This window comes from Cyrtonyx montezumae, unplaced genomic scaffold, assembly GCF_038088225.1.
Source record: "Cyrtonyx montezumae isolate F1298 unplaced genomic scaffold, pur_monq_1.0 scaffold_3, whole genome shotgun sequence".
NCBI lineage: Eukaryota > Metazoa > Chordata > Aves > Galliformes > Odontophoridae > Cyrtonyx > Cyrtonyx montezumae.
The window spans coordinates 21,110,696-21,138,558 of record NW_027072034.1 but is presented as its reverse complement, the minus strand read 5'-3'; the positions used below and the strand labels follow the sequence as shown (position 1 = coordinate 21,138,558).

At 40.9% G+C, this 27,863-nt stretch overlaps 1 protein-coding gene across 1 annotated transcript; it reads right to left on the bottom strand.

The window, feature by feature from the left end:
* Positions 1 to 8,630: 8,630 nt before the first annotated feature.
* Positions 8,631 to 27,836, bottom strand: GPR180 (G protein-coupled receptor 180). Its single transcript, XM_065740818.1, has 9 exons — positions 27,716 to 27,836; positions 26,665 to 26,823; positions 24,490 to 24,684; positions 21,414 to 21,594; positions 21,171 to 21,220; positions 17,316 to 17,473; positions 11,034 to 11,225; positions 10,604 to 10,681; positions 8,631 to 8,945 (listed from the first exon to the last, which is right to left on the bottom strand). The coding sequence occupies exons 1-9, from the start codon at positions 27,834 to 27,836 to the stop codon at positions 8,787 to 8,789; spliced, it is 1,293 nt and encodes a 430-aa protein (XP_065596890.1). The 3' UTR covers positions 8,631 to 8,786.
* Between the last annotated feature and the right edge of the window lie 27 nt (positions 27,837 to 27,863).

Sequence of the window (27,863 nt, the reverse complement as noted above, 5' to 3'; positions counted from 1 at the left end):
CGCACGAGTGCCCCACACCCCACACCCACCCCACCCCACACCCACCCCTCCCCCCCCAGTCCCCCCGTTCCCACACCGTGTCCCCATCTGACGGCGCTCCCCCCACCGCCCTCGGGCACCGTGCGGTCGCATCCCACGCTCGTGTGGCAGCGGCGGCTCCGGGACACTGTGCCCGGCTCGGGAGGGGGGAGCAGCAAACACCGCTGCCCCCGACCCCCCGTCCCCGTCCGGTGCCGGTTTGTGCGCTGATCCCGGCGACGGTCGCCGTTGGCTGAGCCGCGGCGCTCGGAGTACAGCACGGAAAGGAATTGGGGGAGTGTGTGTGTGTGTGTGTGTGTGTGCGGGGAGGGAAAGGGGACACGACAAAAAAGAAAGATACATTGTTGGATAAACAGCTTCTTCTAGGTAAAAAAAAAGAAAAAAAAAAACCCCAAAAAAACCTGAATGGGCCGTGCGGATGGATCCGGAGACACAATGGGAAGGGGGTGGTGAAAAGCAACGGGGGGAGAGAAAGGTAAAAGTGAACAGAGGGGAGAAAAGGAGAGAAAAGAACAAAATGTAAATGAGTGAGACAAAAAAGCAAAGGGAGAAAGAAAGGAGAACAAGAGGGGGAAAGAAGTAATATTTTCCTTGATAAAAATGCACAAAAGGCAAGATGAACTTTGTTCTTTTTCTCTTTCTCCTCTCCTCTCTCTTTCTGCTTTTCGCCTCGCAGCACGCCAGCCTAAGCTGAGAGCTGTAATGTCATTAAATTGCAAATGCTTTTTCATTTCCGACACACACTGTTTACTTATCTGGCAAAAACATATGTTGGAAGGAATCCGTTAAATTCTGCCCATTGCCTTGGGTAAAAGTGCAATGGAAACGGACCCACTGAGCTTCTTCTTTCTTCTTCTTTTAGCACTTCCCTTATCTACAAGACTGCTTCGCAGAAAACTGGCTAGTTCAATGAAAAATGAAGATACAGCGGGAGATTAGGGAAGAACACTGAGCAAAAAATTCCTGGAGAGAGGGTCACTCCATTGCAAATGATTTCACTCCTCTAGATCTGCATAAATTACTATTTTTAAGGCATCTCCAAAGTCTGTATATTTTTCTCACTCTGTCAAACATTTAATTTCACGCCCCGTGTTCTGAATATGCTAAAATGCATATCTCTGATGCACCTTTAAGCCAGAAAAACGAATGCAAAATTGAAGATAAAATGATGTGATTTGCACTACAAGCCTATTACTTGAGGTATTTACATATAGTTTACCTCTGCAGTTCTGAGAATGATTTATTAAAAAAAAAATCTGGATTAAGCTCATATAAATATGTATAAATCTTTGTTTAGAAAATAGATTTTGCAGCTGTTGTGTCAAAAAAAAAAAAAAAAAGTTCTTTAAGATGCTGTGAAGAATTTTAGCGTGCGTTAAAGAAGAGAGGAAAGGACAGCGCTTGGCACCGCGCACGGTCGGGATTTTTCTGAAGCCCCGCTCGCTCCTCGCGCTCCCTCCCTCAGCCTCCGGCCGCCTCCTCCGAGCACGGAGCTCAGGTGTACGAGAAAAAAAATCAAAACGGCAAAATAGACCCCCAAAATAGCCCGAACTCCACCCCAAGGGATGCGCGCCCGAGCTCAGCCCGCGCCCTCCGCCGCCCTCAGGCGGCTCCCGCTCCGCGCCCCGCACCACAGCGCCCCCCGTCGGCCGCGCGGCCCCGCTCCGCGCCCCGGCCCCCGCCCGCCCCTCGCAGCCGTGAGGGGGAGCGGCCGCGGGGCTCACAGAGCTCCCCTCCTCCTCTTCCTCCTTGTCCTCCCTATGCGTCGCTCTTCGGGTCGAGGTGAAGCCCAAGAGGTTCGCAGCGCCGCTCGGGAGCTCCTCCTGAGCTCGGCACGCCGCGGTGAGGTTGACCTCTGAGGGGCTTCTGAAGGTGATGCTCGAGTTTCATTTCTGCGTGGCACATGAGAGAGGTGAGCGCGTCTGCCTGGGACAGCCACGCACTGCGTGGGGCCGAGAGACTTCCAGGTAACTTCAGGGTCATGCTGAAACAAAACCTGGGCTCCGCACCAAGCCTGACTGACAGAGCTCACTCTGGGACACAGTACTTGGTTTTCTCCCTCGACCCCATCACTCTATTGGCACTGCTGTTCCTGCCTGCAGAAATCTGTCTGGTCAATGTCAGGTTCTGTCTGTTCATCCTCCTGTGTCTCTGAGAACACTGAGTCTGCTGCTGGTGCCCAGACAGACCGAGGTATACCACCATGCAGGCAGGAAGATGGAAACGTCAATGCGCATTTCTCCAGCAAGCCGTCCCCCCTCAAGCAGGGCCACTGCAACTTGTGGCATGAACAACCACTGCTCACTTCTCCTCCCAGCTTTGTGTCGGGGCTTTGAGCCCACCCTGTCATTGCTAGAGCAGAACGAGGGCTTGATCCCCATTAGAACCAACCAGGAGAGCTGCAGTTTGCTGGGCAGGGGTGGGACAAGGCAAGATTTCTGTTGATGCACTGTGCCCAGCAACGCGGCCTTGCACTGTGGGAAAAGCTATGTGTACACACAGAGCTGCCAGGTACCAAAGCTGCTCAATGGAAAGAGGAGGGGAGGTGACCAGATCATGGCACAGAGCAGCTGACAAAGTCCCAGGCACCCCAAGGGGACCAGGTGCTCTCTCCCCCATCACTTCAGGGTGACAGGAGCAACAGAGGACCCTGCTCCTTGCACTGAGATACAGCACTCCATCCCTCTCTGCCCTGAGAAGCAATGCCACTGCCTGCTTGGCCTGGCAGGGCTCAGCAGAGCTGCCTGCCCTCGGCACAGAGGTGAGATAAGCAGGCTACCAGGGAGGGGCCTGCGTGGGAATCAGCAGCAGGGAATGCACAGAAATCAGACACTCACACAGCTCCACACGAGCAAATCTGACAGTGTTTGTTGGTGCTGCTCACCTCTGTGCCCTTGTACAGTTGTCAGTGTGTTCCCCAGTTCCCCCTCTACGAAACGGGAACAGCACAGCCCCGCTGCTGAGTGCTGCCTGTTTTCCAAGCCCAACCCAGCTGCTCTGCATTACTTCCACACAGCATTACCTGAACGTGCAGATTGTGATCGCTGACCCCCCCGGCTCTCGCGGCTGCTGCAGGCTGTCACAGCACGGATGTGAGCTGCGGGCAGCGCCGCGCGTGAGGAACCTTCCCTCTGCTTTCTGAGAAGTGGTTACAGCACACGTGCACCAGGCACTTTTCAAAGTCAAACAGATCTGTTCATTTTTATTTTCAAAATACCAAAGCAGTAAAATCATGTAATTGAGTAATCACTTGCCAAATTCCCCCCCCCTCTTTTTTTTTAATCTAATCTATTTTGAGTTACATTAGAGCCAAAATGCAAATTAAACTGGTGAGGTTCCAGGTTTTTTTTTTTTCTTTTTCCTTTTAGAAAACACAATTTAAGGTACTCGTAAGTAAGAAAATTTTAAAAAACCATTTGTTTCGTATGCTGTAAACTTTGGAAAGCAAGTTGGAGCCTGAAGTAAATTTTCATAGGTAATAGGTTAAATAGAAGTCTTATGTAAATGTTGATCTCTGCCTAACAGCTCCGCTTTAAAAAATCTGATTTGGAAATAACTCCATTGTTTGAAGAGGTTCACATGGTCAGAAAAGAGGTGAAAAAGTATCCACTCTAGCACTGCATACTTACAGCCCTAACTGCTGTGTTAAAGAAGAGATCCCCAGGATAGCTCATTTACAGTCTCCCCCAGTCTGTTTGCTGTTGCTGCAGCATTACAGCGACTGACCAAGCCACCCAGGGGCACTACTTGGCTACAAGGTGAGAAGGATCCTCTCTGTTCCATCACAGCCACGTGAAGACCTGTGTCTCAGCAGTACCCACTACTTCATGAGTACCCACTGTGGGCAACTGCAGCTCACGGGGCTGCTGATGTTCAGTCAGTGTCCCCGTGCACAGGCAGCCCTTGTGAAGAGCAGCAGCACCTTCTTGGTCACCTTCTACCACAACGCTGCCATCTGTTGAAAAAAGTGGCAGCACTCAAGTTACGGCTGTCTCCATCTTGCTCCTCTCGTAACTTCTCTACCCAAAACTAACCTGACCCTACCCTTGAAAAAGGGCCTTAAAGAGAAGGGACAGGCCAGATCACAGCGTGCAGAGCGTAACAGAAAACATACAGAAGGGAGATGGGAGCCAGTAGGCTACAGTTTGCAGAAGAACCAACTGACCTCACAGCTGCCCCTCCAAAGGGGAACTTGGCCCCCTTAATCTCGCCTGTCCTACCCCATCCCCTGCATCAGCGGTGTTCACCAAATGCTAGTGAGCTGGTTCAGTGAGCTGAAATCACAGAGAACTGATCTGACTTGCCACTGCTGCTGAAGACTGTTTTCTACCAGTGTAACTCCTTGGCTTCATCTCACTCAAACTGTTAGGTGACAGCCAGCACCACTTCAAGGGAAGCAAGAGCAAGCCAAGGGGACGCTCATTTTTGGCAGCCAAGAGCCCAAATAAGCTGCAATGTCAAACCACACCCTCAGGTCTCTGATGGCTAGAGAGACTAAAGTCACAGCGGAGAGGGCAAGGGAGAGACAGGAAAAGCATGAAATCAAAACAGACCAAGGATAAAGAGAATACGCATACTAGATGCAAAGTAGGGGCTGGACTGTGAGTGCTGATCGTGGGAACAGATGGAGAGATAGAGAAATGACACCCATTACACTCAAGATCATGTGTGAGAGAGGGGAAAGGGAAGGGAAGAGAGTGGGGTGAAAGAGGTAGAAGTCTGTAAGACAGGAATATTTCTTCTAGAAAAGGATTTAAGAAAAATGAGAATTGGAACTTGCTGTTGACCACAAAATTAGTCGAGTCATGATTCGCTGTGGTTAAACAACAATCCACTGAGAAACACCCTGACACTTTCTCTCTTTTGACATTCAAGGATCTCCTCTTCCTTGTACGCTGCACAGTCACGCAGGAAAGTGTTTAATATCCATTTCAGCCCAATCACCCTGGATAGTACTGTCTACAAAGTGCCAGGCAGGGGCACGATTTCACACAGAACAAAGTTGTTTCCAGTTCTGTAGAGGACCAAGATGCAAACAAAAAGATGTTGCTACTTCTGTGGCTCTCCATTGGCACAGGAATCCGAAAAGAATATTCATTAGATCTGACTATAAATGTTTGTCTTGTGTGGGAGGTCTTAGTATAGTAATATGTATCAGAAACTTGATGTTTTTCCAATCAAGCCTTTCCACTTCCATTTACATGCATTTAATTGTAAATATTCATTTTTCCTACCTGAAGCACTTTAAATAAAAGTACAATCAACATACCCTATGGAGCAAATAGCTTAGAGGACTTGTGTGAGCTGGAGCACCGTTCCAACCTCTACATCACCAGTTCCAGTCCAGATGGGGTTGGGAGCTATGCAGCACTATCAGTGCTCACAGCGTGTGGGGGGTCTCGTGGGCTCAATTGGTGATCTCACTCCCGTTCCTCCTGAACAACCATCCTGCCCCAACCAATAAATTGTAATTGACACTAAGTGGCATCTGTGCCAGGAGTAAAGGAGACGACTGGCAAGGAAGTGTCCCCTCACGCACAGAAGTGAATTTCTTCAGAGCACAGCTCGAGTCTGTGACCGTGTCAACATCTGCTTATTTTTTCCACGCACCAACAATGGAATTAGTATACCCTTTCTCTGCAACTTTACTTTCAGCGGAACCTAACAAGTACCAAGTTGCCATTCAACCTCGACTCAATAGCGTCCGTTCGGCACGGCCAGCAGCTGGTGGAGCTGCCTTTGCATGGAGTACGTTTCTCCCTGTGAGGTGGCAGGCAAGCTGCAACCCGGGTACAGCCCTCCTGCCGAGAGCTCCCTGGGTGGGCAGCCGCTTTCAGTTGGTGCAAACCGTGCCCCTGACACAGTGGGGCTGTGGGCGTGCTGAAGGAGTGCTCCTGGCCACTGCTGTGGGCTGGCACGCAGCTGAGGTGGGTGCATGAGCTGCTCACATCCACGGCACAACTGCAGCTCTGCCACGCAAACCTTTTCTTTGCGGGGGGTGGTGGGGTGATGGAAAACACAGTCTGCAAACAGAGGTTTTTCAGTGAGGGTGCACTTATTGAGGACGACTAGAAGAAGGCTGGAAGCCATTCTTCTAAGAGGTGGTGATGAAACCAAACTGATAAATTGGGTAACTGTATGAATAAGCATGGAAAAAAAAGCAAGGTTGTATCAGCTGGTCCCATGGAATATAGAAGATAAGGCACATATTCAATCCATTCCCAAGGCACGACCCACAGGCAGTAAGCTTTAAGCCAGAGCACAGGCAAGCATGAAGTTTTGTAAACAGCCCATCTTTGAAGACTTCATGCCCCCTACCCCCATGGATATCACACACCGAATTAACAGACGTTGATTATTATCACAGTGACGCTGACCTAACTCTACAGCGTGCATTAATGATCTTAAACCTCACCGTTTGTGGATGACAGTTAGCAAGAATGCTAATAGGTCCGAGCAGAAATCCGTGTCCATGGTGCAGCTTAGCATCAGAAAATGATATTATCTGCTGCAGTTACATTAACAATAAAATTGTTATTTTCAAACCATTGGATCTGATGCCAGACTAAAAGAATAATGTTACCTGTTGATCTACGGGGCAATCTGGAAAAGATTAGGAGACAACATCTTACACTTCACATGTGTACCTGGATGAACTATGAATTCTGAATGTGCTCTATGAACTGTTGTAGGGTATATTTTGAAGGTAAAATTAAGATACCATTCAATATGGACAGACTGAAGCCAGAGCTACTACAGGAAGCAACAAAACACTGCTGGAGAATAAAACAGAACATCTATTTTGAAAGTCACACGCAGTTTTTCTGCGCAGGTTAAAGATTTCATCGTGACAGATCATGAGCTATAAAGAGCTCTTGTGTCTATCAGAAAACTCTATTTTTCTGTGCAAATTTCATGTCTTATACGTGAGGACAGATAGAACTTTTCTACTGCATTATTGGACACTTATCAAAAACAGGATGCTTTTTTCTGAGAAGATGAAAAGTACAGAGATAAGCAGGGAAATAAAGACTGAAGTTTTAACCAATAATATTTTTGTGTGGTTATCAGAGGAATGTAATAATTAATCTTTTAATCATTCTGAAGATTGTGTGTGAAATCATAATATCTCATCTTTTCCAGCCTCAACCTGCCATTCTTGATCTGAATTACAAACAATAAGAAAGGAGATGATTTAATGAGCAACTTTGTCATGTTGCCATTTTGCCTTAGTCAAAGGCAAATGTCTACTTTCACCTCTAAACTGAAATGGAATAGACTTATGTTTCAACTATGCTCACATCTGAGGCAAACGTGAATGAAAAGTTAGGGCTGTTTTGAAGCTAGAATACTGGTGTCTTCACATTTTCATAGAGGCATAATTAGATGCATACCATTGAGAAGAAACGACTATTAATTTACCTGAAAATAAAAATAAGTGCTGCAAAGAGACAAGTGTTCACTGTAAGAAGGCTACAATATGACAAATAATGAAAGAAAATCCAAGAAAGACTGCAGTCACAATGGCAATAGGTATGGTCTTATTATGAAGGAAAATGTCAGCACGACCTACCCACAATAAATAGGCACTTCAATAAAGTATATATTTACACTGTTTCTCTGAATGCTAGGGCATCACAAAGTACTATGGCTTTATTACAATGGATGGAAGATGGCAACTACTTAGAACTCAGTGCCAACGTGGATTATAACAAATCCAGTGAGTATTTTGTTTTTCAATTATTCATAGAAAATTTAATCCTGATTAAGTATCCTTGGGCAGGAATTCATGGGTAGTTGATGACTGAAACCAACATTTATATGAAATGCTTCTGTTAATTTAATCTGTGTATATGGCTTAATTATGATTGAATCCTCAATGTAAGAGAAATGAATTATATCAGGATTAAAATTCTAGTGCCACATCACCCATTCCTTTTTTTTTTGGCATTAAAAAAAATGTGAGCCTGCTGTTTTAATTACCTTTATGTTGTTGTATCCTCTTAAGCCTCAAATATTGTTTAGATCTTCACTACTAGGTGAAATTTTTAGTTACATTTACTTGGAAAGAGGAAAATATAAACACTGCTCCCATTCTCAACACAGTTCTAACCAATATGAACAGTAATTGCAAATAAAAGCTTTTATTTCACACCAACAAATAAAGGAAAGTTTCCTGCAAACAGCTGTAAACATTTTACATAGGTTTTTAGTGGACTTTCCCTCTTCTGTTTCCATTTCCTTTATACATAAAATGCATTTTTTTCCAAATGCATGAAAAAAAAAAAACCCAAACAACAAAGTACCAAAAAACTTGTATTCATCGTAAGGCATCGCATCAATTTCACAACTGGCCTATATCAGACTTGTTTGAGCTTGCAGACAATTTAAGAACTGTATTTATAAGACTTTCAAACCTAGCATTGATATAAAGTAAGGACGTTTTTTTCTGTGGCTGTGAGCAGGAGAATAAAGATTCCTTACGCTTTCCCGTGACATGGCTCAGCACCACATGCTACACATACACTGCATTCAGGAAATTGCTCAAATTACAGATTTCTCCTCTCAGCAATGCTTTTAACAGATGAATCTAAAGACCTTGGTCAGATCAAAGTTCCATGAAACGCTCTGACACTATCACCCAGTTTTCCAGTGAAACCAATGTATCACATACCTGCGACAAAAATACCTGCATATTTAGATCATTATTGCACATTTTTTTACATAATGTATTCTTCCTGATCATCTCAGAAGCGATGTCGACTTTTATGTCCAGAAGATACTGTTAGTGGCAACGTCACTGATGACAGTGAAGATACTTCCCAATATAGACTGTGAGAGAGAAAAAGTCTGTAGAGGATAACCATGGAGATGCACTGACAGAGGATAACGCCCATGGTAATAATCTAAAGAAAAAGAAAAGGAGAAAAAGTGAAAAACAAACCCAAATAAATCTCTGCTAGCACACTCTGTGCGTGCTTGAAGCTTAACTTCAAATCTTTTAATACTGCTGCAGTTACAAAAGATTTGAACACGAAGCTCAAGTCCAAGATTTAGGCTCTCACACCTGGATGTTTTCAAATCAGCAGATAGCCCTAAGGCAAGACACATAACCCCTTCTGGCGGTCTCTGTTCCGGGGAATTTCAGACTTGCAATTCACCACCCATGCAGTTCCATAAGCAGAGGTGATGTTTAGATATTCTTTTCTTACAACAAACAGAGGGGGGAAAAAAAAACACCCTGAATACACTCTGAACTAGCACAGTCGTGGAGCTGTGATGGGAGTGATTTAACAGTCTCACTTAGACCTCTTCTCAGTGCAAGTCCCTTAATCTGTGAGAGACGTATAAGGCAGTACTTGTCAACACCATCAAGGAAACTAGTGTTTCTGAGAAAACAGAAATCTAAGTTTTGGTACGGACAGTCCATAAAAATACACGTTTTTCTTGCACAAATATAGTATTTATGGATCGTGCATTTCTTTATTTCACCTAAACGCATTTAAAGGAGGAAATGCGTCGTAACGTAAGAACTCCAGCTGCACACTGTGGTTAAACTTTCTCAAAATCCAAGAGCAGAGCAACTACACTCTCCCTTCAGTAAACTCCAGCTCTCAAAATACTGCAAAATTTTATTTGCTCATTCCACCTCCAGAGACTGCTCACCCTACTGCAGTGATGTATCCACCGAGCAACTAATAACAGATTTTTTTTGTTGATCTGGAGGAGGCTTCATTTCTCCCCAAATTTCTTCCTTAGAAAAAGGAAACATGGCATTTCGTTGTATCAATATTTCATGAGTAGTATATATTTTTAGTACAATGTTTTCTCCCTCTTCCTATATTCCCCACACAAAGAGAAGCTCATTTTCTGAAAATATTTGCATATAAATGTAAGGTGGTTGTAGCTATAAAGTAAAGAAGTAAACTACCCTGGACTGAGGTAGCCAATCACCTCAGAATACAAGTGTGCTTTATCTGAACAGGGCAGACACTGTACACTAGTTTTCTCTACTTCCCAGTGTGATTAAGCAATCGAGAAATCCAGCGAGCCCAACTTTGTTTTTAAATGTTCAGAGCTCACAAACCAAACTATGCATTTGGACAGGTCTATTAATCTACAGAATACAGTTCAGCTAGAAGTTCCCTGAACTATTTAGCCACGTAAAGCTTTTAAACGATGAAGACTAAAAAGCCAACAAAAAAAAAAAATCCACTGATTTATCTTTCTGCTAGCTTTGTTAAAAGAACCCCCAAGGTGCTTTTAATTAAAAAACAAACAAGCAAACAATAAAACAAAACACCCCCTCCACATTTTCCTTTGACTTAACCATCTCCCCATCTCCCTTAGTCTAGGAATGATTACCCTTAGATGATTCAAACCCAGTATGCCTTTGTAAAGTATGACTCACATTAGCATCAATAAGAGCTGTGTGACTAAGACTTTTCAAGTTGCTTTGGGGTCATAAGATTAACAGCCTAAGAGCATGAGTTTGCTAACAAACACTGAACATGAAGAACAACTACTATTCAAATTTCATCTCTTTTATCTTGCCTGTACATACCTTTTCCCTTTGATATTCTCTGAATATTACAGAAACGGTTGCAAGACATGGGTGGCACAAAAACCAGAGAATGCAGGCCTGAAAGAAGAGTGTAAGTTATAAAATAACTATACGCCAGCTAAGAAGAAAGAGATGACAGTTAAAGGAGCTGCATTTACATTTCTGTCTTTTTTATGAATCCATTGTTTAATTTTCAATCAACAGAATGAAAACCACACAATGAAAGGTGGGATTTCTGTTTAGAAAAGCTCTATGCTCCCTGTCAAATAAAAATGACTGCTCAGAATATGATGACAGGGTGCAGTTTAATCAAATCAGACACTTAAATATTAACTTTCTTATGGAGGAAAACAGTTCAGGGCTTCAGCCAACTGCGTGCCACAATTACATTTACAGCAAAAGGCATCAGTTTCCGTGATGGAGCCCATACTTTGGCAAAGGTGATATAGAACTCCCTTTTCAGCGTGCTTCTCTCCACTGTGATGATCTGGTAGAGACCAGCAGCCAGTGACAAACCCAGGCAAACTCTGAGGCCAATAACCAGTCCACTTGCTACGCCATGGTGGGAATGGTAGCTGTGATGATTAGTATCTTCAAACTGTTCCCAAATTAATAAAAAGCTCTGGAAAAGAACAACAGCAACATACATTTAGAATGTAACAATCTTACATGAAACCTCAATCTTCATATCACGGACCTGATTATCAGCACAACTGGTCATGCTCTTCTCTGCCTGCTGTAGGCTGCCACGTTGCACAACAAATAACCCTGGCCAGAACTGCTTTTCTGGGACTGTGCATTACTTTAAATTCGACTGGCAGGAACAGGGTCTTATTACTTGCATTTCGCAACTTGCAGGAAGTTAGACAAGCTACGGTTTTCTCTAACTTAGGTGGAAGCAACGTAGCACTTTAGCCTAAGATCCAAAACATGAATGCAGTTAAACAGTCAGCCTACTCAGCAGGAAGCCCACTGAAACGATTCCACAGAGCTACAGGGAGGTGTCCGCTTCCAGTTGGGATTCACAACCTGTAAAGCTTGTTTCAAAGGCAGGCGACTACGCCTTTTCTTTCAAAATCCTAACAGGATTCACTTTTCTTTTTAAAGATGGGGAAGTAAGAGGGTGGTGCTGCTGCCCCTTTTATACAATAGCCTGAAGGATCAAGCATTCACCCAAGTTGAACTCAGATCTCCCACAATTCCCTTCTTTGCCTAAAGGAAATCCAACTCACATCTCCCACCTCCTTGGAGAGTGCCCTAACTGCCAGGCTATAGGCTGTTCTTGGGTGGGCCACTCTCCACCCCTTCTATTGAAGCTGTGCCATCGTGGAAAAAAGAATTTAACATCAGCTAGGTCAGAAACTGTGAGCGAGCCTGACTCTGCAAGCAACTGGCTTGGAAACCTCTTAGGGACTATGAAAGGCAGCGTCACAGGTTCCAAGTGCTGTTGCAACACCTGACAAACACTCCAGCCAACAGACAGCTACATGCAAGACAGTAATCCACCTTAACTCTCAGAAAAACAGTACTGTATCCACTTGCTGTAGAATCCAATGTTAGAGGAGCACTGAGAGAAAGAATACTGATAGGTTCTCGAAGGAAAAACAGATTAAGAAAAGCCTACTTTCTAAGTCTCAGTTGAATAGAAGGCAGGTGCCTACTTGCAGAGTTGCATGAAAGTTGGGTCTTGCTCAATAAAGCCTTTTCAAGAGTTCGGGACTGTTAACATTACCAATTAGAATACCCATAAAATTTAGACTCCCAGCAGCACGTAGCAGCTGAGTGGCATTTTAAAAATTGAATATATGCTGGAATCCAGTCCACCTACTGCAGACATCTAACCTGCACTTGGGTTTCAGGTGTCTAATAATGCAGGCTTTCGGAAGAAAGGTAGTCAAATTTGATTTATATGAGCAAGGCAGCTCTAAAGGCCTTCAGAAAGAGACATTGTATGCCTCAATTTAGAAATCTAAATTAGTCAGATTCCCTTCTGAACAAATTCAAAGACTTTCTAACTACATCAATATTATAAAGACAGAAAGGTTACTGATATAAACTTTTTTTTAAAATGAGTAATACACCTGTGCATTCCAAAGGTGGGTGTCCTCAAGTCTCATCCGTTGAGTCTGGATTGTTTTTGCTAAGAAAATGCTTTGAGAGTACTCTCTCACTTTTTCCTTCCCTTACTCAGCCTATGACACAGTGAGCATGACTGCTGTTGTTTTAATTACTTCTCAGCCATCTGAACATAAAATAGAAATACAGGAGAGTAAGAAGTGTAAAGCACATGTCTTGAACATCACTGATTACTAGTAAGTAACCTGACCAATGTCTTTTAAAACACTGCTGCTGAAACACTGTCTCTGGGCAACTCCAAGCAAATGACTCAAAATGATCAAACTACTTCACCGAGAACCCTTCTTGGACTAGATGATCTCTAGAGGTCCCTTCCAACCCCTGTAATTCTGTGATTCAAGGATAAAGCCAGAAATAAGACTAAATGGCTCTTAAAATCCTGAGAAACAGCATAGTGTTTGGTAAAGTTGTGGCTAAAGCACCGACTTTGGTACAAAACCGATGAATTCTCAACACAGAAGCATGAGGTACAATATGCCCAGAAAACATCAAGGAATCTACCAGGTACAGAATGACAACAGTCTTGTATAGAGCATTTCATTTTTTGACACTTACACATAGGAACTCAATCTTTAATATCCTTGGACTGGACATACACTAAGAACATTTTAGAAAAATCATATACAGAATCTTCCTGACACGAATATGCAGTGTCATATCAATTTAAGGGGGAATTTTAGGTAGATGCCACAGCTATCTCAACATTAAAAACAGAGCTCACGAGGGTTTGAATCAGCCTACCACCAAAGTAACATCAACGAAGAAAGCCACTTTCATGAGAAGATGACAAAGAGCTGGAGTAAAGCAATCACGAGAACAAAGTCAAAATCCTAATAGGAAAATAGCATCTGACAACATGGTACTCTCTGGACTAGCCCTCAGAAGAATGTAAGCTGTGCAGACAACACACTTGAACAAAGACTGTATGCAGTGACAGCAGTGTAAGATCACAGAAGTTCAGCTTCTTTAAGTTTTGCCAGGCCATTCCAAAATAATTAGAAGCAGAAGCATTAGAGGTAGAAATGGAACTGTCAGTGCAACCCATAGGAAACCTGGAGAAGAAAAAAGATTTGTCATTGCTCTTACCGTGAGCTGGATCTATTCTTGCTCGCTAGAGAAAAGCAGCATTCTATAAAGCAGAAATCTGTGCTACGGAGTGTTTGTAAGCTAGAGTGGATTAGACAGTGTGTTCTCAGTGAAGGGAGAGCTTTCACAGACAAACTTGATTTTGAACTCAAAATCTCTGTGGCCATGCCTGAGAACAACATTAGTAAGGCCTGAAGCACCTCACCTTGACACAAAAAGGACACGTCTGGCTCCCTTTGCTGTAGTATTGGGAATGAGATGAAAAAAAAAACACACAGTTACCTACATGTTCAAGATGAAATCAGATTTTGTTGTTACCACTGAACAGAACTGTTTCACCTCTGAGAATAAATCAGGGTAAATACTGTAATGATTATCCAACACAACAACTCTGCTCAGGCTGTATATGGAAGAATGGATGAGCTGTTAAGTGCACAGCTTATGTGCAACATTAAAGTCACAACTGCTTCTTCATAAATAAAAAGACCATCTCCTTGTTTATGTAACACACCAGTCACAGGACACCAACCACTGTCCAGTACTGGCCACCCTCAAACAGCTAGTTTGCCAAGGACATTATTTTGATGTTCCTGTTAGACAAGTTGGACCTCCACATCCATATGATGAAGAACCAAACAGTCACCTTTTCTGTCAGAAGGAAACAATTATGGTGGAACACCTTCTCCCCCCTGCAATGCCAGCAATGACTTTAGAGAAAGATAACATTCAATCTTTAGTAAGAGCAGGTTTGCATGGAGCAGATAACTGTTGAGAGATAAAGGTGAGGGGGAAGCAAAAGGGAAATTAGATGGCAGCAGAGCAAGGCTGGTATCTAGTACCTGGATATATAATGTCATGAACTTAGGTACTGTAACAAATGTTTCAGATCTCAGGTCAGATGCAGAGCTCACCCTGAGTGCACCTTTGGAGTGTATCTAACACCTCTGTGAAGCATGATTTCTAATACACTAAGATTCTATATGCATTTTGGTCAGTGTGATAAGCTTTCCTTCTATAATCACTGCTTCCACTCTGATCAGCCTTGAAAGTGGAAACTGCTCGGGTCAATGTGATGGGAAAGGCTTGTTATCAGTAGAACATTATGAACAAGGTTTGTGTCTCAGCAGCAAAGTGTGGAATAGTTAATGAATGCAGAATGGCCTGGGAATCTTTTGTTCTGAGAATGAAAGAGGGGAAAAAAAAAAAAAAAACAAGTTAGGAAAAAGGGAGATGATGAATGACAAGACTTGTTCCCCCTTTGAGATGCTACCTGTCTGCAGCCACAAAGACCATATGAGATTTTGTTGACAAGGAGGCAACGGGCACTCTACATAACCCATAAACACAGCCTGTGAAACTGCTGGCATTTTTGAAAGAACAGAAACCAAGAATCAATAGCGTGAATGGAAAGAGGAGAGGAAACAAGAAAAACAAACAGACCAACACACCCATCCTGAAAAAACAACCTGAAAACTTTGTGAGGAATGTGAATTAGTAGTAGGATAACAGCAGAACGTCAATAAAACACAGTTCAAGCTGTGTTAAGGTAACGCATGCTGTTTCCAGTATCCTCTGTAGCAATCCCGACAAATCTCTGCTTACATGAGTAGGCCTATCCAGTTTCTGGCATGGAAAGAAGCTGGCTCTCCCATAAGAATTTTTGAGAAAGAGCAGGACAGAAAGGAGATGATGTTTTTATCATTAGAAGTGATCACTGACCACCATCACTGATTGCCCTGTTACAGCAGATCTGATGCACATCCATCTAGACTGATAAACAGTAGACTAAATCAGAGAATGAGGTCTTGAGGTCACAGATAGAGACAACATGGCCCACGTTCTGCTCCCCTGAGCTCAAGACTTGCATACTTTTATAATCAGAAAAAAAAATTGTATGTACTGAACGTGTGATGGAAAATATGCACTCCAGAAAGGCAAAGGATACTCTTGGTGTCAGAGAACACCAGACACTGAAACGGACAGCAGAACCACCCAGGCAATGACATACTCTGATATATGTATTCTGTTCCTACAAGACTCCTACCAAAACTGACATTCCCAACAGTACTGAGAAGGGAGATGTGGCAGAAACGTGCCCTCATAGTGAACAGTAAGACAGATAACTTAATACCAATCCCCTGCTGGTGCTCAAATAGCCAACGGTATACATATATATTTACTGGACCAGTACTGGGGCAGCATGGATGTATGATGCTTGCCCCAATTTTTACCACAAGTAACCACTAAAAAAAGATCAAGCTGATGATACCAAGTGCCCTTTCTATGTATAGTAAAAAGGAAAAAACAACAACAAACTTTCCAGTCTCAAGTGACAGGGTATTAACACATCCATATGTATGTACCAGAGGAGAGGCAGGAATAAAATTAAACACTTTAGAAGTCTTTACTACCAGTATGTAAAAGTACTGGTGCTAGTAGGTTCATTCCACCTTACTCTGACACCCATCTTTAAATTTCAACAGTCCCATTGACCTTAATAGGCTTTGGTTTATATTCTTAATTAGCAAGAATACTGTAAGCTCCCAGCTACTCTTAATGTTTCAGCAGTCCACTTATTTAGTTTGGAAGCAGCACTAATTAGAGACATTACTCAAATGGCATAAAATCTTTAGTATGATCTCTTCCTCATTACTGTCTCCAGTTTCTCCCTGTTCTTCTCATTCTCAATGGCTTTCAGATTCTCTTGTCTTTATGCTGTGATTTAAAAAAATTTGTTTACAAAAGACACCACCAGGGTTGGATGATCTCCATTACAATTTACTTTTAAGTTACAGGTTTACTTGACTTTCTAATTTATATTAATATAAAAACATTTGAATGAAGTTATGTGTCACATCATTTGTATATTTGCAAGAACAATCGTGAGTATGAACCTTTAAAGAATTGCCTTATATTGATTGAAAAGACCATCAGACATCCTATTTGAGTGGTTCTAAGATGAAGACACAGACCCACATTTTTGGTGACAGAAAAAGAATTGAAAGAATCTTTCTCTCACCTTTCCTCCCATGCCCCTCATTTTCAGCACTGATATCACAGTTCACAACCACGCAACTGTACTGATTACAGCTATTTATAGGACCAAGTTGCAAATCAGATTGGTAAGATCATACCAAAACCTCTTTTTTTTCCCTTCTCATTCAGTCTAGATCATTCCACTAATCTGGTTTACAGTATAATACTATGAACAATTGATACAACCAGGAGTTTGGAGAACTGTGGGAACTTCTTAAGTGGTTTTACTGCTGAACAAAAACATGCTGTGAAGCTATACCTTAAACTGTTAAAATAAAGAGGAACTGTTGTTACTTATTAGACTTGCTGGGTGCACATTATGCTGTGGGTTTTGTTTTTTTTTTCAGCAGGTCTTGATACACTTCTCTCATAAGATATTGAAATTAGTTGGTTCACAGTTCTGTCATACTTAATAGCAAATGTTTTAGTATAAGTATGAATGTAAAATACAAACCTGTGTAACAACTACTACTACAGCAATGCCAGTAGATGTTGGAGTGGAATCCCATTGAAGAGGTCTGCTGTAAGATTTCTTCATTCTGCCCATTGTCCAGCCCATACACAGACTCAACAACAAATAAAGCATTTGTATCTGAGAGACTATGTCACACACTATTAAAAACAAAAGAAAAACATACAGTCACCACAAAAAAATATACATTTTTTTTTTCCTAAAAACAAAGAGAGTTATTTACTACACTCACAAACAAAGGATGGATATTTATGCCTCAGAATCACCTTCACTTATAGTCTTCGCTAACAGTTTGATTAACTGAAGTTGATTTGCCACAGAATGTGGATATTTTGGTCATCTTAAATGACCAAACAGCCCGCTACCAGCTTTCCTCTACTTATGCTGTAATTCTGCAATGACATGGGCACAGTGCCACATTCTTCCAATTTCTACTCTTTTGTCAAAGAAGCCTAGGCTCAGGAATCCACCTGCATTAACAGACTTATAAAGGCCAGCAGACTAAAATCATATATATGTTAATCGCTCTGCAAGTATAAAACACAATGAAATGAACTCCTTTCTTTGTCCCACAAAACTTTTGTTCAAAAATCAAACAGTGGCACTGTACTTCTAAATTAATTGCATTTTGTCTTAAGGAAGGCGTTGCTTGCAACAGAAAACACAAATACTTGGGACAAATTCCACGGTCAGATACTTAAAGGGCAAATACAATGACTAACCCTACACTAACTTAGTTTGAAGCAGCTATCTGTCTGTACTTTGTTAAATGCAGACTCCCTTTGCCTCTTTCACTGTGAACACTTTTTTTTCCCCCTCTGTCTGGAAACAATTAACATGTACTCCATGAAGCTACTTTCTTAATCAGTGTCTCTAACCTGTGTTTGATGCTGTATCTGAGTAAGGAAAATTTCAAGCTAGGATATACTAAACCATTTGTTTTTCCTTCCTTGTTGAAGCACTGCTTATACTAGAAAGAACTGAAAGTTTATTTCTGGGTGATTGTTAAGCTTCAAAGCTCATAGAATCACAGAAAAATCCTGAGTTAGAAGCTATCCACAAGCATTATCGAGCTGGTAAATTTCTGACTGAAACTTACCAAACTATTTTAAAGCTGGCATATGGACTTCAGTGTAAACCGGCTCAAAATACTAGCGTAGCAGAGATCTAAAAGCAACTTGAGAAATCAATTCTTATGTAAATTTCAAATTTGTTTCAGAAATTAGAGATGGTCACTATGTGCAACAACGCTTTTTATTCACTTCATATTTTAGTTCATTTAAATTAGTTCCATACTTGACATTTCCAATTCTGTTATCAGATATAAGGAAAATATTTCTACATCGTAGAGGAAAACGTCTGTTTTTATGGAACAGCTGGAATGTACAAAAAAATAGATATACTTCCATATACAATAGAAAATGCTGCTTCTGTACACAGACTAACACGCACACAAGGGATCTATGCCAAATGAAGATCAGCTACTGTATTTCTATGACGCTCACCAACACTAGCAAAATATGGATATAAAAAAATTCAACATGTTAACATATTGCTCTTGGGATTTATTTGGTATTCTCATACTTCATATGCTTACATACTTCTAACATCTTCAGACACCTTTGTTATTTAGCAACTGTCATGAGCTTTTGGTAGACTCAAACTTCAAAAATGAACTGGCATCTTGGGACAAAAAGCCTGTAATTATTTTACAATGCTATCTAGGCATGGTGCACCCTAGAAAAATTGTTATGTAAGCTCAAGGCATGCCAAACCCATATTACAAATCCAGACTACGGAAATGTCTGAATAAATCTGGATGGTCTAGAGAGCATTCAATCATTTCATTTTCTCTCAGTCCTTAAGGTAACCTTCCCTGTAAGTTATAGACAGACATCATCTCTCAGTCAGTCTTCGATACACATTCCTCTGCTCTTCAGTGTGGCAACAATATAAGTGGATTCCCAGGCAGAATGGTTTAAGACAAAAATCAGTACAGGCTTCAGTATTTGGTGCCACATATATCTTACCTACAAGTAAGATGAGGCTTTATACTGAAGAAAAGTTTGGAAAAAATAATGATCCCAAGATATCTAGGATCAGTGTAAAGTCGCACACTACTGAACTGATACTGACTTCGTCACTTTGTCTGATTTCATCATGCTTTTTCTTTTTTTAAATATATACTTATAAAGCACCTACCACCACACTGATAAACATTTTTTGAAACCACTCATGGCAGGGTTAAGAACAGGAGCTGGCCTGAACAACATTTTCAGCTGTTCAACAGCTATAATAATACCATTTGACTTCTCACATTTTGATCTTATCAGAAGTTAAAAGATGGCTGTTTGAGATGCTTTTACGTGCCAGGATTATTCATGTGATTTATATGATTGTATGATTGATTCAGATGATGAGTTAGACAGTGACAGGTTTTTGTACATAGTAAGGATTAAATAACGCTGGGAAACGAATAATTGCTTGGCACAGCATCTGAACAGGTTTCTAGAAGAAATTCTGCTCCCAGCGAAGTTAATGAAAATGGGATCATTTAACAAGGATTTCTGTTCTAACACAGAAAAAAAGATGGCAGCGTGTTCCATCTCCAAACTGCACTTGCTATCGGTGATCCTTCAGAATTGTAATTGGCACTGAAGCTTTCTACTTTTCCTTCTGCTTTCTTACTGTTTTGGGAACCACAAATTTTAAGAACAGTACGAAAACCTCTTAGCTGAGTCACTTAAATTCAGGTATTGATTCAAAGACACTACCTCACTTAGTAACCTTCCCTGTAAGCAATAGAAGAATGGCTTCCACTTCAATCCGTACACGCATACACAGCAAATCTAAGATGCAGCTATTTTCTCTGCAGTTCTGGTTACACAGTTAACACTGGATTTTGCAGTGGAGAGGAGTTATGACCAGTTATATAGTGTCAACTTATTTTCATTTCAGGAGACAAGAAGGAAAATTTAAAAACCCAGTTGCTAGAGAGGCTGCAAAGACTTCTAACTTGACTTTTTAAAACAAGAGCATCAATTACTGTGGAGCCAAGTGCCATCAAGAGGCTGTTATTTCCAACTGCAAGTTTCTAAATGAATTCTATGACGGGAAGTATTTTTCTACATAGGTTATTACTTGCCTATACTATTGTAGTGCTTCTTTCTTGGCATGCTCCAGACCAATCAAAAGGCAACATATTTGCTCAGAAAGAATCGCTAAATGCTTCAAACGTAAAATACACAAGGCAGAAATAATAAATAAATAAATAAGAGCAACACTAGACTCCAAACTTGCAAGAATAAACTAGTGCATTTTGGGTAGTGTGGATAAAATAATTCAGCTCACAGAACTCAGGAAATCCATATGGAAAGCAAAGGATGCTTTGTCACCATCAATTCTTCACAGAAGCATTTCTTGCACCACTCTAATCTTATCATTTGTGCTATCAAACATGCTTTTGTTATAATCAATGTTAAATTTGCTACTGAAATGACACACTCCATAGAACGTGATAGTTTCCCCCAAAGCTTCAGTGGATCATGCAAACTTGGTAAAACTCTTCAACATATTGAAAGATTTATTCAGGTGATAGTTACGTAGGTAAATGTTTGTAGCTGGATCACAATTATAGGGCTTTAAGTACAGTTACTATAAACTTTCAAAATAAAACGTTTTTCAGAAGAGTGACTTAAAAATTGCTCAACATTTCATGTTAGAAATCCAGTGATACGGTGAAGAATAATAATTCAGTCCAAGAAGTACATTCATTAATGCCTTATATGGATTAACACATAGGAATATATAAAAAAACCAGCACACAAGCATACTCACATTCTGCCAGACTTCCCATAAAAGGTGCTCCTATTCCATCCTTGGAATAACTGGTAACAGAATAAAAGATGATATTTTAAAGCAAGCAATCCTTAAGTTCGTGCTCTCTCTACAATTACAATTAGGCAACTTCTAAAAAGTCAGCCCTATGTTTTGTAAGAATCAGCACAGGAAAGATCATGTACTAAACTTTAAAACAACATGTCCTCCAAGTCTTAAGATTAAAAGCAAAAGTAAAGATACCTTGAGAAATGCAAGTAGTTGGCAAAAGCTGAACCAGCCTGCAACAGTAACGCAACTGAAAGCATCTTTAATACAGTATGCATTGGTCCATGCTTCTTAATTGTCTGCCATAGGGACTGTGCATATATGCAAGCTGTTACAAAGTATGCTAGGACAAGTAGGAAATAGAATTCATGTAGTCCTGTGAGGGGGGAAAGAAAAAAAGAAATACAGCTCAGTTTTGATACAGAAATGCTATTGCTAGCAGTGAGCAAAAACCTCCATATGTTATTTATATAATCACTGGATAATACAAAGTTATTGTCATCCAAAAATAATAGTAAAGATAAAATGTGCAAAACCTAACATATTTTACCCAAGACTCAATGAATTTTTTAGAAAGTCTTACCCAAGACTTCAATTTAATTTTTCAAATATCAAGTATTTTTTACCCTCTTCTGAGTTTAGGATAAATTCTGTTCAAACATGAAAAGATTTATAGCAATTATTGAAATACTATAAAATGGCACACAGCTTCCTGATAAAAATAAAATTATTGCAGCCCATTCATCAGAAATATATATTCATTAAATGACTCATTTTTAATGATTTCTTTTTTTGCTACAATTACTAAAGGCAATCTGAAAAGAGAGAAACCCAGGACACAGTTAACCACTGGGTGTCACTATTCTCCTACGTAACAATTCAAGCAACAGAACTGACAAATACAGAAAACTGTTAGATGAGCTCTTAGTATTTGCTAGTGCTTTAAGTTCTATGTCTAAAATGCATACAGTGAAATGGGACATAAAGAGCATATGATAACAAGGACTCACTAAAGATCTAACACTTCAGAATGGCTGTGCCTCCCTTGCATACCTCTGCATAATTTATGACTGACAAAAAGGAGAATCCCAAACAACAAGAAAACATTCTTTTATCTGTCTTCTCCAAAGTCAACTGAGGTTGGAAAAGACAATGGGGATATGTTATTTCTCATCATGATGATTGAGTGCACTTTAAAAACACTACATATTTAAGATAGAAAACTCTTTGCCACTAGAAAGAAACTGTGACAAACCCATGTGAGACCAAAAAACAACAACCAAACCCACAACCAAAACAATTCCACCAAAAAGAAAACAAAACAAAAAAAAAACCAACATAAGTAATTTTCAAGCTGTCTTTTTAAGTTTTCCTACTTCCACAACACCTAGTTGGGGAAATAATCAGGGAGTGTACCAACAGGACAAGGGATAATGGTTTTAAATGAAAAGAAGGTGGATTTAGATTAGACACCAGGACAAAATTCTTCACTCAGAGTGTGGTGAGGCACTGCAACACACTGCCCAGAGAAGCTGTTGGATGCCCCATTCTTTGAAGAGTTCAAGGCCAGCCTGGATGGGGCTCTGGGCAACCTGATCTAATGGAAGACATCTCTGCCCACATCAGATAGTTGCAAATGGATGATCTTTAACCCAAACCATTCTATGACACAGAAAATAAAATATATACATGCTCATTTCAAGTGCCTAACTTCACAATCCTACAGATGCTGTTCACCTGGTCAGCTGCTCTTAGAAACTTCAAATTCCACTGCCAGTCCTATGTAAATATCTTACCACCCTCAAAGAAAATAAAATACAAGAAATGAACCTGGACCTCTTCTCTGATGGTCTAATGTTCTATAGAGAAGAAATCCTCCTCAGTTCTTTGAAAAGATATAGGCATGTCACTTCAGGATTGCTGGCAGTGTTGCAGTTTTTCATTCTGAATAAAGAGGTGTTCATCTGCAACCATGGAAGACATGGCATGTAAAGCTCATCCTATTTCCTCCTTATTAGCTATAAATACCAGCATTTATACCAGTATTTATAGATCTCCTTACTCAGCATGCAAGCTTGTCTGAGTTCTGCTTCCTAATTTTGAAAATATTCATTAAAAAATATACAGAGCTGAGATGCCTCTCTAGGACTGCACATTACTTAAAGGCCACACAATGCGACTGACTGTCTCTCAATTTAGCAAAAGAACGCTATGACTGCTTTTTGAGAATAAGTGAATTAACTTAGAATTCGCTTCTTCATACAGAATTCACCAAATTAGAACGATAAACCACATGTGCAGAGTAAGAAGCACGACTGAGGAGGAGTAAGTCAACCTAGAAGTCTGGAAAAACAGGTGACAAGTAACTTTCTTACAGGTTCCTCTGATGGTTTCAGTGTGAAGAGTTTCCTCCTTTTACCAAGGAACCTGCCTTGGCTCCCTCTACATTCAGTGGATACCAACCAGGACAGTCGAGCATGCAATTCTTAGCACTGCTGTAAGGCTAGTCCTGGGTACATAGGCTAAATCAGAACATGAAGACAACTTCTGGTCAAAGTCAGTGACATGCTAACTAGGCCTTCCAAAGCAGGGAAGCTAAGCACTACATTTCAGTTGATTTGTACTGGCCAAAGTGTCACACACTCTTATGTATGCTTATCTGCTGCTGCTGCCTTGAGATATTTCCAGAATTTTTTCTTTGGGGGTCTAAAGACTTAAATTTGTATTTTTTTTTAAATAAAAAGCCATAGGATCGAAACATTTCATAGCGTGCAGCCTATTAACAAAGTGAGTAACAAACTTGGAAAAACCTAGATGGTGAGCTGACCTTGTACTGGTAAAACATTTATGTTGGACATGAACTCATACTGCACAGACTGAAGTCTTACAAAGTCTAGTTAAGGAATTCCACACATTAAATAAACCAACTGATTAAAATCAGGGATTCAATTCACAATCAAATGGAATCAATTTTAATAGAAAAAAAGAAACAAAACAACCCAGTAGCAAGGATGTCAACAGTCTTTCCTTGTATACTATATCTGTATTTAGTTAAGCTTTTCTAAGTCACTCTAGAGAAAGGCAATAATTTTTCCACAGTATTAGAATATGAATTTAAGTTTACTCTTCTTTGAGAAAGTCAGACCTGAAATGTAGAAGATTCTGCTGTCCCTTCCCCCGTACCATATTTTCACAAGCATAGTAACTCCTGACTTGTTTGGGGGATCAGATCCTTAACTTACAAATCTAATTTTAAGAAAAAAAATCTTACCAGACTCCCCTGCGCTAAAGTGATCTAATGGATTCCCTTCTGCATCTGGATTTAGTAAGACCATTTCAAACTGAATATCCTCGGTTTCAGAATAATTCTCCTCGCAGGTAAACTTGTCTACATAAAACACATACCATGTTTCCGGATAAGGAATCTGGGACACTGTCAGATTTTGCTCTGTGTGGTTCACAGTCACTTTGGAAGAAAACAAACAAACAAACAAACAGACAAATAAACAAGAGTAGATACTTGATTAACTTGTTTTTAAAAAACTCATCCTTGAATGAAGATAGAATTTGAATATGCATCATTTACAGTTTATGAACTACATGCAGCATACAACAGTCTCTGCTTTGAAAGCTCACCACAATACCTGAGATCAGACTTCCAGTCTCATCTTTGGTTTCAACTAGGCGCAGTCAATGGCTTGTGAGGATACGTACTGTACTCCATTTCTCAGCTTTTGGGTTTCCTAGGATGGCTCCATTCCACCAGAAGCCAGTAACTGCAAACAGTATTACCTTCAGCACATTTCTATTCTCTGGTACAATGTATACAGTATCAATGGGACCAGGTTTTCTGCATTAGCCAGGAGATACTGACTCATTACAAAAAAAAATTATGTTTGTGAAATTGATTCTATCCTACTTTCAAAGATACTCAGAGCACAGAACAAGAACAACCACATGGAACATCGATAATTGATGGGCATGCTTTGAAGTACAACTCTGCACATTTTATAGCATCTTTCCCAAACTGTCACAATTTCAACTGACACTAAGGGGCTGAGACCACTGAAAAAAAATCCACATTTCAAATTAATGACATTAAAACCAACCGTGCATGACTGAAAAGTTTCATCTGCTTAGTGATGCCAGCAGTATTTTTCCTCAAATCAACTGCTAACCATTAGGCAAGCTCTCCAAAATAAGAATGTGCTGTGTATTAAATCCGTGGCTCTGTATGTTTGAGCAAGCATTGTTACACTGGTTAAGGAATTAACAAGTGTAACAGTGATCACCACTCATCAGCTCCACCATAGATGAAAGCTGTTTCTGTAGAACTAAGAGAGTTGATTCATTTGAATATTTTAAGTTCATTAAAATTCTACAAAAGAAGCTAGTCTTTACGCAAACCTTTTTCTCTAAGAGAAAAACTACAAACACAGGCATAAATCAACCCTTGGCAAACTCATTATCTCTAAACCTGTTCTAGATAATATTTAGAACTAATTTCTAACTTAAAGCCTGCTTATGAAAAACATTTACGCAATTCAAACAAACTTGTTTCAAGTTATTTTCTGTTCTTTGAAAGCACGTACTTCCACGATCAACAGTTGGATCCAGGAAGAAACACATGACATAGCAGCAGCTGTCATGAAATACAAGTTTGGAGAACACATGAAGCAGAAAAAAATGTGTTCTGATAAAGTTGTTTTGTGTAGCTAAGACTGAGCATGTGTTCCACTACGTATCTTACTAATCAAATAGTCAAAATGAAACAGCTCCTTTAAGGAAAGCAACCTCTGTAAGAAGATAGATTAATTATTTCATATGTTGCCTAATGGAAAAGAAAAAATAAGTTAAATAGCATGTAGAAGGGGTAGCTCTGCTCTCCGTTCATACTCTCAGTTGAATTTTGGTATAGCCTTATTGACACACAGGCTAGGGATCTAGTCTTCACATTTGACTACATCAACCATTTATTCATTCTAACTACTTTGGTTTCATCTTGCAATAACATTCTCCACAATTCTTCATACGCTAACCTCTTTAAGGACAGGTGTGAGACTTTAAAAAAATAAAAACATTTTACTTTTACTCCAAGCAGAACTACAGAAAACTTCTGTACTGAATGAGTAAATGCAAACTGGAACCTCATTTCTGAGTGGTGTGCAAATGAAAGCATGAGAGTAGAACCTGTCAGCAAGTTTAACTCTTTGCAGTAAGGTCACTGTTTGTCAAGGATTGTCATTTTCCAGTAGTCTATTAAATCATAACTTGCAAACAAAGTCTTCTGATGTGATGCAAAGAAGCAATTGCATACTTGTAATCTTTTTAAATTACAGAAGGTCAAAGTTCTTACCTTTACTTAAGCTGATGCAAAGTCCAAATTCACTGATACACTGAAGTTTCTAAATAACACACATAACTTAACAGGAAGATAGGAACTCACTTGTCAGTTGAGCTTTAGAGAATTTCTCTGCACAGCTGTGATCCTGGATGTGATTCTGTAGCTTCAGCCATTCCTGTGCTTGAAACAGGTGAAGTCTGGCTTCTTTTGTCACAGCTGCTGCTACATTGGTGATTCTGACACACAGAACAGCATGGTCACCTTGACATTTAAAAAACAGAATCAACTGCTCTGCCTTGATGCCAGTCATAAAAACAGGAGGCTAACGTAACATAGATTTTGATTAAGGAGCACCACTGAAGCTTCACTTCTAAACTTTTTACCTCTTTCTACGTTTGTACATTTTCACAATTTCTTTACATCTCAGTAACGCAGTACGAAAGCAGTACTGTAAATAAACTTAGAACATAACCCATATGGCAGCACTCTTCTCTACTTCCCCCTTCCTTCTTCCTTTTCAAACAGAATTCCAGATCATATTTTTCTTCCTTCCACCCCAATTGCTTTTTCAAGACTTTCATGGCATGGTTACAGGTACCAGGGGGCAGCTCTTGGGTCAAACAGCAGAAGGACTTGAGTAAATGGACCTTTACGTTATTGACTGATTAGAGCTAAAACACTAAATTGTGAAACAAATGGATAAAAACATATTTACAAAGAAAATCAAGCTTCAGAAGTGCTATTCTGTGAGTCTTCCTGTAGGGTGGACTTTGACACGTTTTTGCCGTTTCAGAATTAGCTCGTTTGACACAAACGATGTTGCCTGATAACTCCGTGGTCCTCAAACCTGTTCTGATAAATTCTACCAAAAAAAAAAAAAGCCGTGGGCTTTCAACAGTGCTTTTCTCTTAGCCTCGAGCAACGCTTTTACCCGCCCCCTCCCCCCACCTCGGACCTACTTACAGCACTTCCACGTTAACCTTCGCAGGACGCCGACAACGAACCGCTCCCCCCCCCACCCCACCCCACCCCACCCCACCCCACCCCTCTCTCCCATCGTTCCCCTTTCGGCACCCCCAAAGGTCACGCTTCAATCCTCCTCCGCTCCCCGTTCCATTCTTCCCTTCTCTCCTCGCAGACGGCGGGCACCTACCGCGGAACTGGAAGCGTGCCACGGGCTGCAGCCGCGCGCCGGAGCTGACGAAGCCGCCCCGCAGCGTCTTGCCCCAGGCGGCGCCCGCGGCGCACAGCACCCACAGCAGCCGCCACCCCATCGCGGGGACCCGCCGCCCCCCCGCCAC

Coding starts and splice junctions, on each gene's coding strand:
- GPR180 (XM_065740818.1), bottom strand. CDS start 27,836: ATGGGGTGGCGGCTGCTGTGGGTGCTGTGCGCCGCGGGCGCCGCCTGG. Junction 10,682..11,033: donor TCTATATCACCTTTGCCAAA/GTATGGGCTCCA, acceptor CTCTTCTTTCAG/GCCTGCATTCTCTGGTTTTT. Junction 8,946..10,603: donor GAGAATATCAAAGGGAAAAG/GTATGTACAGGC, acceptor CTTTTTCTTTAG/ATTATTACCATGGGCGTTAT.